The sequence below is a fragment of the Corythoichthys intestinalis genome, chromosome 5 (genome assembly GCF_030265065.1).
Source record: "Corythoichthys intestinalis isolate RoL2023-P3 chromosome 5, ASM3026506v1, whole genome shotgun sequence".
NCBI classification, from domain to species: domain Eukaryota; kingdom Metazoa; phylum Chordata; class Actinopteri; order Syngnathiformes; family Syngnathidae; genus Corythoichthys; species Corythoichthys intestinalis.
The window spans coordinates 46,052,817-46,066,634 of record NC_080399.1 but is presented as its reverse complement, the minus strand read 5'-3'; the positions used below and the strand labels follow the sequence as shown (position 1 = coordinate 46,066,634).

The 13,818-nt window shown below is 44.7% G+C and overlaps 1 protein-coding gene across 5 annotated transcripts in view; it reads left to right on the top strand.

Annotated features, from left to right (window-relative positions):
• LOC130915895 (serine/threonine-protein kinase BRSK2) overlaps positions 1-13,818 on the top strand; it is a 358,279-nt gene that overhangs the window by 253,644 nt on the left and 90,817 nt on the right. For all 5 annotated transcript variants that reach the window (XM_057836082.1, XM_057836083.1, XM_057836081.1 and 2 more), the window contains exon 5: positions 8,226-8,342. In XM_057836082.1, the coding sequence (XP_057692065.1) occupies positions 8,226-8,342 (117 nt within the window). The remainder of the gene's footprint in view (positions 1-8,225; positions 8,343-13,818) is intronic.

The window sequence follows — 13,818 nt, the reverse complement described above, 5'->3', positions numbered from 1 at the left end:
TACATGATAAAATGTCTGAGTCAGTGCTCATCCGAGACTGGTGATTCCATACTTTTTGCTAAGGGTTGTAGTACAGAAAAAAACAGCATGGTGTGTGTGAGCACACGATTGTACGCAATTATGCATATGGTGTTATATTGCCATATATATGGCAAACCAATCCATTGGGTTGCTTGCTTGGGCATCATGTAGAAATATTGTACATGCTGTACAAATCACTATTTAGCTCACATATTGAATTTGACCTTAATCAAACTTGAATGGTGTTATTCCAGCCTTGCTTCTTCGTGTTCTGTTTTAGGTTTGCTCTACTGTCACATTCTGTGTAGCTGTCTATGAAACTTATTGATTTGGCACTGTTCAGGTTTTTCTCTAAGGTTTACATATTTCTGGCAAGTAACAGCCTAGAGAGTCAAGATTTGTACATAGCCTTACTGCATGGTGCAGCCAGTTGTGTCCTTGTGACAATTTATTATCCCATTGTGGATACACTTAATCACATCATCACTATATAAAGACCCTGCAATGCCAAGCAATAATTCTTCTCTTTTTGTGTACTTTGTTCTCCCAAACTGTCTGTAAACTATTTCATTGATGCTTCTTTGGATTCACCATTTGAGGTTTCTTTGATTTTTTTTTTCCATGTTTGGCCGGTGATCACAATGACACGTTTATCAGTCGTCTGAATAATAATTTAAAGATTGGTTGGCCTATAACCTAACCCTTCCTCAAATAATCAAATCAAAGCATTTAAACACTGGAGGTTTTTACTTTGAGATGAGAAAATTGGGGGAACAGTTCACGAAAACAAGCAAGAAGCAGTCTTGCAAAAGTCACGTTTTAGTTATGGGGTGGCCAAACATTAATACTGAAGGGCAACATTTGATTTTTAAAACAGTCATATGGGCAAAAATGTTCAAATAAGTGGTAAAGGTAAACAAAACTTCAAAAAAAAATTAAAATAAAAACTAAATGGCGTCTGTCATAGGCAGAGGTGGGTAGAGTAGCCAAAGGACATGAAGAAACAGGCTTGACCTGGGAGACGTGGAACGTGGGATGGACGCGGAAATGACGAGGGAGCCTGAGGCGCACGGCTGCAGGGTTCACCACCTTTACAATTTCGTACGGGCCTACAAACCGGGGGGTCAGCTTAGCCGATCCAATCTTCACAGGCAGGGACTTGGGCGCGAGCCAAACCTTCTGGCCCACGGTGTAAACGGGCGCTGGCATGCGACGGCGGTTGGCCTGGACACACGTTGCTTGCGAAGCCCGTTGGAGCGCCGCGCGAGCCCGTTCCCAGACCCGGGAGCACCGGTTGACGTGAGCCTGGACCGAGGGGACTGCAATGTCTTTTTCCTGTGATGGGAATAACGGCGGCTGATAGCCAAGGGAGCAGAGGAACGGGGACATACCGGATGAGGCGTTCGGGAGGGAGTTGTGGGCATACTCAATCCATGCCAGATTGTCGCTCCAGGAGGCAGGATGAGCCTGCGTGGCGCATCGAAGGGTGGCCTCCAGCTGTTGATTCGTGCGCTCGCATTGCCCATTTGACTGCGGGTGATAGCCGGAGGAAAGACTCACCGAAATGCCCAATGCCGCGCAGAAAGCCCTCCACACCTGGGAGGTGAATTGTGGTCCCCGGTCCGAGACCACATCTGCTGGGATACCATGCAGGCGGAGAACATGGTGAGTGAGCAGATCAGCCGTTTCTGAGGCGGCAGCTTGCGAAGAGGAGCGAAGTGGGCTGCCTTGGAAAACCGATCAACTATTGTGAGGATTGCTGTGTTGCTTTTGGAGGGAGGAAGACCGGTGACAAAGTCCAGGGCGATATGTGACCATGGTCGGCTCGGGATAGGTAGTGGGTGTAGCAGTCCTGCGCTGGGCCGGGTGGTAGTCTTGCTGCGTGCGCAAACCGTGCATGCAAGGACGAACGAGCGGGCGTCTGTCACAAGGGTCGGCCACCAAAACCGCTGTCGCAGCACCGACAATGTCCTCCTAATGCCAGGGTGGCAAAACAAACGAGATGAGTGGGCCCATTCTAATACCTGGGCTCGAAGGTCCGGAGGAACAAAGAGCATAGACTGTGGCTCCCCACGAGGGTCGGGGTGGTCCCTGAGTGCCTCTTTGACCTTCGCCTCGATCTCCCACTCCATGGCAGCAAGGAAGCAGGTTGGAGGGAGGATGGTTGAGGGTTCCGCCTGAGACTGGCTCTTCTGGAATTGCCGGGACAGGGCATCGGATTTTGTATTCTTGGAGCCTGGAATGTAGGACAAATTAAAATTGAACCGGCAAAAATACATGGCCCACCTTGCTTGACGCGGATTGAGACGTTTGGCGGACTTGAGATATTCAAGGTTTTTTTGATCGGTGAGCACAAGGAACGGTGAGGACGCTCCTTCCAGGTGATGGCGCCATTCCTCAAGGGCCATCTTCACAGCAAGGAGTTCTCTATCGCCGATGCTGTAGTTACGCTCTGCTGAGGACAACCTGCGGGAAAAATAGGCGCAGGGGTGCACTTTGCCGTCGGCTCTGCGTTGGGACAACACTGCACCCACTCCGACCTCGGAGGCGTCGACCTCCACAATGAACTGCAGTGCTGGGTCGGGATTGACCAGCACAGGAGCCGTGGTGAAACGTGCTTTGAGGTCACGGAAGGCTGCGCCGGCAGCGTCAGACCAGCAAAAAGGTGTAGCTGTGGAGGTGAGGGCCGTGAGAGGAGCAGAAATCCGGCTGTAGTCACGGATGAAGCGACGATAGTAATTCGCAAAGCCCAAGAAGCGCTGGAGCTGTTTCCGGTCGGCAGGAAGTGGCCAATTCAGGACCGCCGAGACCTTAGCTGGGTCCATGCGTAGTTGGCCCTTGCCGATGATGTAGCCCAGCAATTTGGTCTCGGGGACGTGGAACTCGCACTTTTCGGCCTTAACAAAGAGCTTGTTCTCCAGTAGACGCTGTAGCACTTGACGGACATGTTCCTGGTGTTCAAGGGGGGTGCGAGAGTAGACCAGGATGTCATCGAGGTAGACCACCACGAACCGATTGATCAAGTTTCCGAGGACATCGTTCACGAGGTTCTGAAAGACGGCGGGGGCGTTGGTGAGACCGAACAGCATAACGAGGTACTCAAAGTGACCCAGGGGCGGTGTTGAATGCGGTCTTCCACTCATCCCCCTCTTGGATACGGACGAGATGATAGGCGCTGCGGAGATCAAGTTTGGTGAATATGGTGGCGTCCTGAAGGGGGGTGAAAGCAGACTCCAGGAGCGGGAGCGGATATTTGTTCTTCACTGTGATGTCATTCAGCGATCGATAATCAATGCACGGGCGTAAGTCGCCATCTTTTTTCGGCACAAAGAAGAATCCGGCGCCCACCGGGGAAGAGGACGGTCGTATAATGCCGGTTGCCAAGGATTCCTTAATATACTGCTCCATCGCCTCCCTCTCAGGCCGTGAGATCGAAAACAGGCACCCCCTAGGGAGGACTGCACCTGGGAGGAGGTCAATAGCGCAGTCGTACGGGCGGTGTGGGGGTAGCGAAGCTGCGCGTTCCTTACTGAAAACTTGCCCGAGATCATGATAACACTCTGGGACTGTGGAGAGGTCGGGTGGCTCCACTTCTGGGACAGGGCAGGACGGCATTAGTGACGACAGAAGACAGTGTGCGTGACAATACGAGCTCCAGGCGGTTATCTTGGGGTGTGACCAGTCAATGGAGGGGTTGTGTTTTTTCAGCCAAGGCAGCCCGAGGACAAGAGGAGAGCGAGGGCTCCTGAATACGAGGAAAGGGCTCCCCACCCGATGATTAACGGATACGAGGACGTTGACGGCTTCGGTCTGATGGGTCACCCGGAACAAGACTTGGCCATCCAAGGCAGTGGTCTGTAAAGGGGCTGAGAGAGTCTGCGTCGCCAACCCCAACTGATGAGCCAGTTCCCCGTCGATGAAATTTTCATCTGAGCCGCAGTCCACCAAGACGGTGATGGTCCGTGACTGGCCCCTACAGGAGAGAGTAACCGGGAGTTGGAGCCGGCGAGAGGGAATGTTGCTCATATGGCTCACGAGTAGCCCCTCTGCTACTGGCGAGCCCGAGTTTCCCGGGCGTATTGGGCAGTTGCGAAGGAAATGTCCTGCTGTTCCACAGTAGATACATAATTTGTTGTTAAATCTTCGCTCACGTTCACCTGTAGTTAGTCTGGTTCGGCCAAATTGCACAGGCTCCGGGTTGTTGACCGGGGGCGCTCCTCCGTGCACGCGCGCAGCCCTGGGTGACGGACCGGGAGGCGAAAGCGGCCGGGGGAGAGAGACGCGGGCGGGCAGAGCCTCCAGCTGCTCCCAGCGCTGTCTCTGTCGTTCGCGTAGTCGATTGTCCAGCTTGATCGAAAGAGCGACCAAGTGATCAAGCGAGGAAGCTTCTCTTGTGGCTAGTTCATCTTTGAGGGATTCGCTCAGTGCCCGGATGAAAACTTCCTGTAGCGCCTCGTCATTAAATCGGCTTTCCGCCGCCAGCGTTCGGAACTCTATGGCGAACTCTGCAACGCTGCGGGCTCCCTGGCGCACCGACATGAGTCGTTTGGCGGCTTCTTTGCCCCGAACGGGGTGGTCGAAGACCTTTTTCATTTCGTCTGTGAAGCAGGCGTAGGAATTGCGCACGGGGGAATTATGCTGCCACACTGAGGAAGCCCACTCCAATGCGGCGTCGCGGAGGCAGCTGATCAAATACGCTATCTTTGCCCGGTCATTCCGGTAAGTAGATGGCTGTTGTTCGAACACCAGGCTACATTGCACAAGAAAGGCGCGACAAGTGCCGAGGTTGCCGTCGTATGGGGCCGGTGCGGGGACGTGAGGCTCTCGGCCCGTCGTCGATGACGCCGGGTTGCTTGCGGGTATGTGGCACGGAGGGGTAGCGGCGTGACGTGGGGCTGACTGGGCTAATCGGGCTGGTGGAGGTGGTGTGAGCTGCTCTTGTATGGCTTGGAGTGAATGGGAAATGTCCGTTACCTTATTGAAGAGGAATTCTATGGCTTGGTGGTGGTCGCGGAGTGACGTGGGCGAGTCGGCGGGTTTGTCTGCGGGATCCATTATGGCCCGATCAAACTGTTAGGATGTGCGTGAGCAGGAAGGGATCCCAATGCAGACAACTTCTGGCGAGCAGTATTTTATTAGCAATCGCGAGAAGAGCGTGGCAGGTGGAAGTTTGCTTGGCTCGGGGTAGTTGAGCTGACGAGGAAGCTCGGAAGGGAGGCAGGCGTGGAATCCGACGAGGGGCGCGCAGAAAACAGGACCTGGGGCGAAAGCAAGGTAGTCGTGAGCCAGTGAGCAAAGATATCATGTAAGGAATGCGAGATACAACTGACGTGAGTAACAGACGAGTTCATCGGGCGATGTGGTGGTGCGTCCGCTGGGCTTTTAAAGCTGGCTGATGGTAACTGCCCACAGCTGTGGCCGCTCCACCCATCTGACATCAGACCTGTAATCAGGCAAAATCTCCTCACCTGAGGCAGGGCTCAGGAAGGAGGCGCGGAGGCCCTAACAGATTCCAGCAAGAGGAAAAAAAAAAAAGACGATGAATGAAGCATTAATGAAGCATTATTCGTCCATTGAGAATGAGTGCCCCCTAGTGGAGAAAATAGTTCGTAGTTTGAATAGTGAAAAGTTCCTTCATAGTTACTATTATGAAATTAAAAGGATCATGTATCCGTTTTTTTGTGGTCAATCGGTGCCAAATAAAAACTGGGAGAAAGTCTGCGCTTTCGATTCATGTTGAGGGCTTCGCACTGTCAAATACATGTTTTACAGCACTTTGAAGACACTATTTGATTGAACAGGTTGACGTGATCATACAGCGGCAAGCTTGTGTTAGGTTGGTGTAATGGAGTCATGTGATTATTGTTGCGACGTCTCATTGGTGAAATTGGTAGAGCTACTCTTGGCAGTGTCATGTGACATGTCATAATTATGACTGTCTTATGAAGCCACTGTCAAAGAAAGTGTTGCCGGTTGATATTTTGGTTTAAATATCACATAATACAGTGAGGACAGCTGTGGCTTATAGTCCAGTGGTGCTTATCAATGAACAAAGGTCATTTTTGTGTCAAATTTGGTGGGTGCGGCTTATAGTAAGGTGCGCTTTATGGTCCGAAAATTACGGTATATGTGTATTGCATTGATTATAATTAAGGTTATTATGATTAATGATTAATTCATTGGCTGTAATATTTTTTTTCATTATACAAATATTTTGATTGACCTTACTATCATATAATATTATATTTATAATTAGAGAGGTGGCATGACGTCTGGCCTTCCTGTGTGGCATTTGCATGTTTGTTCTGTGCCTCTGTGGGCTTTATCGAGGTTCTCCGGTTTCCTCCCACATCCTAAGACCATGCATGCAAGGTTGATTCAACTTACCAGATTGTCTGTAGTTATTAATGTGGCCGTAGTGGGTTGTTTGTAATAAATACTGTGTATAAATAAAATTGAATGTGATCAAATACATGGAGCTAATTTTATTTTGCCTAATTAAATAGCCCATTTTAGGATAAAAGGAACACTTGATGCAAAACACATCACTCATGATGATGTAAATGCAAAGTTGCCTATATTAAAGACTGTAGTGGCCTATGGGTCACCGTTTGCCTAGCCTTGTTTTAGATGTAGTCACAATTTATTTTAAATTCCAATACTAATACCATAAAAACCTTGCAACCCATTGCGGCTTTTGAAACATCACGCATCTAATTATTTTTATGTGGCAAGCCACAGTGACTGTGAATACGCAATCATGAATATTCCAGGTTTTAGGGTCTGAAAGCAATGAGCACGAAAACTGTCTGTGATGAGCCAATTTACAGGGAATGCAGCATGAAAGCAGCTATAGAGTTCTAGTCTGATGCTAAACCACCTGACAGTTAATCCCTCAGGATAGGAAACAGGCTGTACAGCAGCTGATGCCATATTAGGTTAAATGTCTATTTTGATGTTGCAATGTCCAAAGGCAAATGTCTACAGATGTTCTCCCTCTTATATCATTAGTTTCAAACGGTGAAAGCGTCCTTAGCGACATTCTGATAGCTTCCAGTACATTTCCCTCTCATTTTAAAAAGTAGAAAGGCGTGTTGGTGATATTGGGAAATGTTACAAAAGATTCCCTACTAAAATAGCTTGAAAAAGATATTCTAATAAAAATAAAATATTAATGCAAGGTCACCTTTAAAGACTTTTTACATTCAAATTAATGAACAGTTCTTCAATTCTGCCCTTTGCAACTGTGCCATAGAGGTTCTCAGTAAACTTTAGGTTTTTCACTCACAGTTCAGTTTACTTCAACAGATTTATGACTACACTACAGAACTGAATGTGAAAGAACTCCAGCCAAAAGGAAGAAAAACTTCTGAGACCAAATTGGGATTATAACATGTCCCAGAAAAACTCGAGTATTCTGTTAAAAAAAAAAAAAAAAAAAAAGTACCAATTAATAGCCATGAAATGAGATGTACAACTACCACATTACGTTTTAACATTGTACCTGCTTTTCTACATTCTGTGTGCTACCCTGTGTCAGCCTTAATTTTTCACATTTTCAATTCTTATTTATATTTTCATTTAAGGATCTTCGGTCTTACGTAAAAGCTGGGTAGTCGTACTAACCACTGCTAACAAGGACAGGCTACTGGGTTCTTTACAATTTCAGTCCTATAGTATCATATTCTTTAGAATTTTTACTCTTCAAACAGCAGACCACTGAAGAAGCAAAAAAATCTCCAGTTGTCTATTAAAAGATAGGTAATAGGTAATCCCTCAATGTGATAATAATAATGAATGACAGCTAATGAACTCCACCTCTGTGGCAGGCTCCCCTTGGTGCGCTTCATTCAGCCATTTTGCTAGTGGCTGTCTGCAAGATGAGAGGAATGGGATTAGTGGAGAAGAGGAAAGGGAAATGGAAGAAGAAAAGGGCACAGTAGGGGGTTGTCACACCTTGTAGCATTTTCAGGGTTGAGGTGGGAGCTGCTGGTAACTGCATGAGTTAGATGAAAGGTGGAGGTGATGCAGCAAGCAGGGGTCCATGCACTAAAGGGTGAAGGTGCTGAGTTGTATGAATGGATGTGACCCTCAGGTGTTTGATATACCAAATGCGTCCCTGCACCTTCTTTTAATTTGTACAACACTTGTGTAACGTGTTCTTGTCTCATTAACTTGTGCATATTTTATCCATCCTATTTCAGCCACAGGGATCTGAAGCCTGAGAATCTGCTGCTAGATGAAAAGAATAACATCAGGATAGCAGATTTTGGCATGGCCTCTCTTCAGGTTGGAGACAGCCTCTTGGAAACCAGCTGTGGGTGAGTACTGTTGGAAATATTCTCATTCATGCTTCCAGATGAAAATAGGAGCTTTACAAAGGCATAAACTACTGTGAGACATATATTGTGCCTTCTGCTTGGTGCTGTGATCGCAAAGCCTCTGTGGTCATGAGTTGAGCTCTTGAGGATGGACAGACGGTCTATCTCACAGAGTGTGCCATAGCTGCGGGCAGGGCCAGGGCCATGGCCATGCATTACTGTCCCCTCACATCAGTTCCAGGTTTTATGATGCGCTAGTCACGACCATGCTGGGCCCATCAATCCCACAATGACTGCAATGAAGTGGAAAAGTCACTTTCAAAAGTGAGAGAACTACACACAACTTTTATTGAACCCCAAAGTGTAGTGAGTAGTGTACGGACACAGCTTGCACCAAAAATAAAACGGAATCACTTGACAGTAGCTTACTTTCACGTTTGGTGCCAATATACAACACCATTGAAACATACTGGTTGCAGTGTTTCTTTTTTGCCTATGTCTTTTCACATTTTCTTCAATTATTAAAAAAAAAAAAAAAAACCATCTGAAAGAAGTATTTATCCATCAGTTTACATGAGGAGTCTCAAACTTTGGGCCTGCAGGGCAATAGTTTGTGGCCACCCTTAAAGCAACACTAGGTAACTTTTCAGCCTTGATAAAATATTTTCATAACATTTGTGATAATATGTCAACTGACAACTAGTTGAATGACACTTCTCTTTTATCTTGAGGGGGTCAAGTATATCGCTTTCGCTGTATCACTGCCACACAAAAAAACTGCAAATGTGCTGACTGCTTTACGGCATACGCCACTTTCCTCTTTCCACATTATAAAGACGGAGGTCGATGCGAACACTTTTGCGCGAATGCCTCAAAGGTGGCAGAGCAACAAAGGAGACAAAAAGTTTTGTCTGAGGAGGAAAAAAAAGGCTACCAGGATATACAGTACATGATAAACACTGGTCCAGCTTTCACTCGCTGGCGTGACAACTTCCCCGCCACCCCCCACTCAACCAGACTCATCAGCGCTGATGAGTTGAGCTGGGGTGGTTAGCCACTCTACACGGTTGGTAACCATCATATGCTATTGTTTAGGCACACCTGGGTTTATTATCATATTACTATACGTCCTCCGCACAGCCGCTGGAAACAGAAATATTGTTTAATACATCTGCAGGCAACCAGGAGACTGATTTTTTTGATTAATTGATGATTTTACGACACTGTTCAGGTGTACGCTGGTCCTCATTGGAAAAGCAGTCTTCCTTAAGGCAAAACACTACCGCTTTTGTCCACCAGCGTAGCTAAAATTGACCAAACTGAAAAGTTACAAAGTGTTGCTTTAATTGACATCCAAGTTAAGTGTTTCTGTAGAAGTTATACATATCCTGACAAGCAGTCATGTCTTTCTAACGTAGCCAATTTCAGGACAAGTAAGAGACAATGCAAAGTGAGACCACACTCCCGAAAGGAACCCACAACACATCGATGACCTATGTAACGTTTTAACAGTGTTGAAAGTACTGATTCATCGATGCCGATACCAGTATCGGCAGGGGGTGCCGATAGGGCCCGAAATCGTGGTATCGGTATCAGCGAGTACCCACAAAAAGGACGCCGATACCATTTACATGTCCAGTAACACTGAATGCAGCCTTTTTACTCCTGACACTCACTACACTCTGTTTTGTGTGATCACACGTGATTACTGTGCATGCCAAGCAGCTATCGCTGTTGACCTGCTCCAGACCAGTGAAAGCGGGCCAATAGTTGCTCTTAACCAATGCCGGGGCAGCTTTTTCTTATGGAGGAAAAGCAAACTAAGAGAGGAAAATGTTGGCGGTTTCGGAATATTTCAGCGTCGAGTGCAATGGCTGGGGATCATAGACTGCAGCAACAAACCCTGGGCAGTGGGACGAGAAGAGTGAAGCAGCAAGACAGATGTCCGAAAAAAAAATCACTGAAATGACTGTTGTCTGTAACCTGCCCCTTGCCTTCGCTGAAAGCGTGGGAATCCTGCTTTTTATGGCTCACGCTGTACCTAAGTATAAGGTCCCAAGTCGCAAATACGTTAAGGAGACGACTATCCTGCCCTAAAAAAATAAAGTAACGAAACATGTTTTAGAAAAGCTGGAGAAGGCAAGGGCCAGCAAAGTAAGCTAAGCTAAGTAGCTAAGCTGTGTGTGTGCGCTGTTTGCATTTGTGCTTTTTTATAGATGGACTTCAATTATGTTGCTTCTAGTGCACAAAGAGGGAGGCTAATAGAGAGACAGAATTCTGTGTGGGGGGGGGGGGGGGGTAGCCTGCTTGATTGCTTGTTTGAGTTGTCTATTGTTTGACAAAGCCCAGTGGTCAGTTTGGTATTGGGGTCATATGACACCTTTGTGGTATTTCTTTATAACCAAAAAAAAAAAAAAAAAAACACGGGACGTCCAGTGTTAAAAAGGTTTATTGAGTTCATTCAGAGTTTATTGTTATGAATGTATTTTTGCTTTCTTACTGTTGGGCTAGTATTATACATGTTTTAATTTCACGAATGTATCACTATTATGGCCTTTGAGAGCCAAAGGTTTATTCAATTATTGTCACCCTTACCAGGTATGTCATAAAAAGTTCGACTGAATTCACTTTGTATTAGTCTTTTTTCTGTTTCGCAAAGGTAAGCAGCAGCCTGACAAAGCCATGATAGCAATGATTTCACATCCAAGTATGTAGCTATATATCCATAAACAGAGTGGTATCGGTACGGTATCTGCATCGAACGATACTGCACAGCCAGGTATCAGTGCAACACTAGTTGAAAGTAGTACTCTAACAATCAAAGACTTACAACCCCAGTTCAATGAAGTTGCTCCATTGTATTAAACTTAAATACAGAATACAGTGATTTGCAAATCACGTTCAAGCTATATTTGATTGAATACACTACAAAGCAAACTATTTGATGTTCAAACTGATAAACTTTGTGGTTTTTAGCAAATACAGTGTTCATTAACTTAGAATTTGATGGCTGCACCGCATTCTAAAAACAAATCTGGGGCAGGTGGCAGAAAAGATTGTTCAAGTTCAGGAATGCTCATCAACCACCTGTTTGGAACATCTTACAGGTGAACAGGCCAATTGTGAACAGTTGGGTGCCATGATTGGACATGAAAGGAGCTTCCCTGAATTGCTTAGTCATTCACAAGCAAAGATGGGCAGTTTAAGGTCTAAAACATGGTTGTTGCCTATCTGTGCACACCCTTTGACATACACTTGTTCAGAATTAACCAATCATATTAAAACATATGTTTCTCTGAACATGAAAAAAACTCAAACCAAAAGGAGGATGCACACTCGTGCAACCATTTTACGTTCCCTTTTTTATTTTCATTTACAATTTGTTGTACAAGTAATACAATAGAGTAATGATGGATAAAATTATTTGTATTTTAAAAAGTGGCATTTAAACAAGGATTAAGCCATAAAAATAAAAAGAAATGCAAAATATATGGTCAAATTAGGTTTTTAAAGTCAATTGATGTTTTGTACAATGAGATGACAGTGGTTTGATTTTTTTTTTTCCTCCTCAAAATTGTTGGTACAATATAAATGTAGTGTGTTTGGTGTGTTTTACATCGTGGCAGTAGATGTAAACTATAATTGCCCTTTGGAAGAACATTCCCTCAGTGGTTACATCACGTGACACCAGGCATGCCAACCCAGCGGCATCTGTCCCAAACTCAGCCCTAAATCTGCCAGATTATACCTCCTACTGAAAACTAGACACATTCCAACACACGCAATTCAATAACATGCACAGATTACTAACAATGTCTTGCATGTCCCTGACCTAGTATGCTAAAATACAATGGCACAAAACGGTTGTAACCTCTATAAGTCACATGTGGAAGACAACTCTGTTCACCTTCAAAAAGCACCTGGCATCATGGAGCCACACAATTAAACAGTTTGTTGCAGACACATTTGCAAAGTGTTTGATGCAAGAGGGAATAAAAGTGATTCCATGTCTGTAAGCACCAGTGTTGAGTGTAGTAATTCCAAAAAGTAATGGATTACTTCTAGGGCTGTCCCAAACGACTAATTTCCTCCTGATTAGTCAGCCGACTATTTTTACGATTAGTCGACTAATCTAATCTATTTTTTTATTTTATTTTTTTTTACTAATTTAATAATGAAATTTTTGTTGAAGCTTATTAATTCACCCAAAAAAAACATTTTAGAACACCTAAATTCTTTATTAACGTATAAATAAATAACATAAATATCAATAATAAATCACAAACAATGAGGTCAAATGCTGCTGAAATTAACTAGTGCAAAAAAAAAAAAATGCAAACGGAATACTGTTACTTCACCTTTTTAACAGGAGTCAAAACAATTCTTACTCTTTTTGTGGTATGTCTATATTGTTCTAAATGTTAAAAAGAATTGCAAAGTCCCGGTCAATCATTTTCAGAATACTTTGTGTGAGTTCAGATGCTCTTTCTGGTGTGCGTTCCGCATTTTTTGGGGAGGGGAAAAACTGTTCAATTTTTGTTTGTTTTTACCTGAAAATAGATAAAGCAGAGGGCACACTGAAATATTACTGCAATTATTTTGAATGAAAGTCACACATAGTCATAGTTACATAAATAAATATATAGTATTAATTTTATAGTATACTAATATATGTATATACACAATAATACTTTATAATATAAAGTAACTAACATTAGTGCAGTCATGGATTACAGTAAGCAGGCCAGTGCTGTGTTCCCATATATATTTTTATTATATTATGTATATACAGGATATATTTTTCCCCCCAAGTGGGAGCTTCCATGATCCTAACAAATTTAATAATAATTAAATAAAATATTATATAATTATATATTATGCATATATTAATTATTAAATAAAAAATGCACGTTGATACGACGCACATAAAGGCAACTTCAATTTTTAAAAAATCGTTAGAAAGTTGTATGGACTTACAACTCGCTAGCTTTTTGTTTCTTGTCTTCAAAAATTACACCTGGGTGACAGCGCTTCAAGTGTTCTTTCATAGCCGACGTGCTACCGTGGTCTGTGAGCACAGCTTAGCAAAGAGTGCAGTGGCACCCTCCATATTTTCCTTGAAATAATTCCAGGCTCTGGCTATTCTGGTCCATTTTTTGGCTTTATACCGCTTTTACCGTGTTACCACTTTTGCCCTTCTTGGTAATTGGTGGTGTTTTCAACTCCTCGCCGTGGCAGGGAGTGAAGCGGCGATTCACTTGGCTCATGTCGTCGGTTCGTCCTATTTCCTACTCAGGAAGGCGGCGGCGTGCATAAAAACCCCGAGAGGCGTCGGGTGGCTTTTATTGACTAAAATAAAAACATGGGGAATGCAGCCACTTAACTCCGCGCTACCCGCGAACTCACCTATCCCGCTCCCTCTATCGCTAGCCCACTTTCTTCCTCTCCCCTCAATCTGACAATGCCGGTCACATTG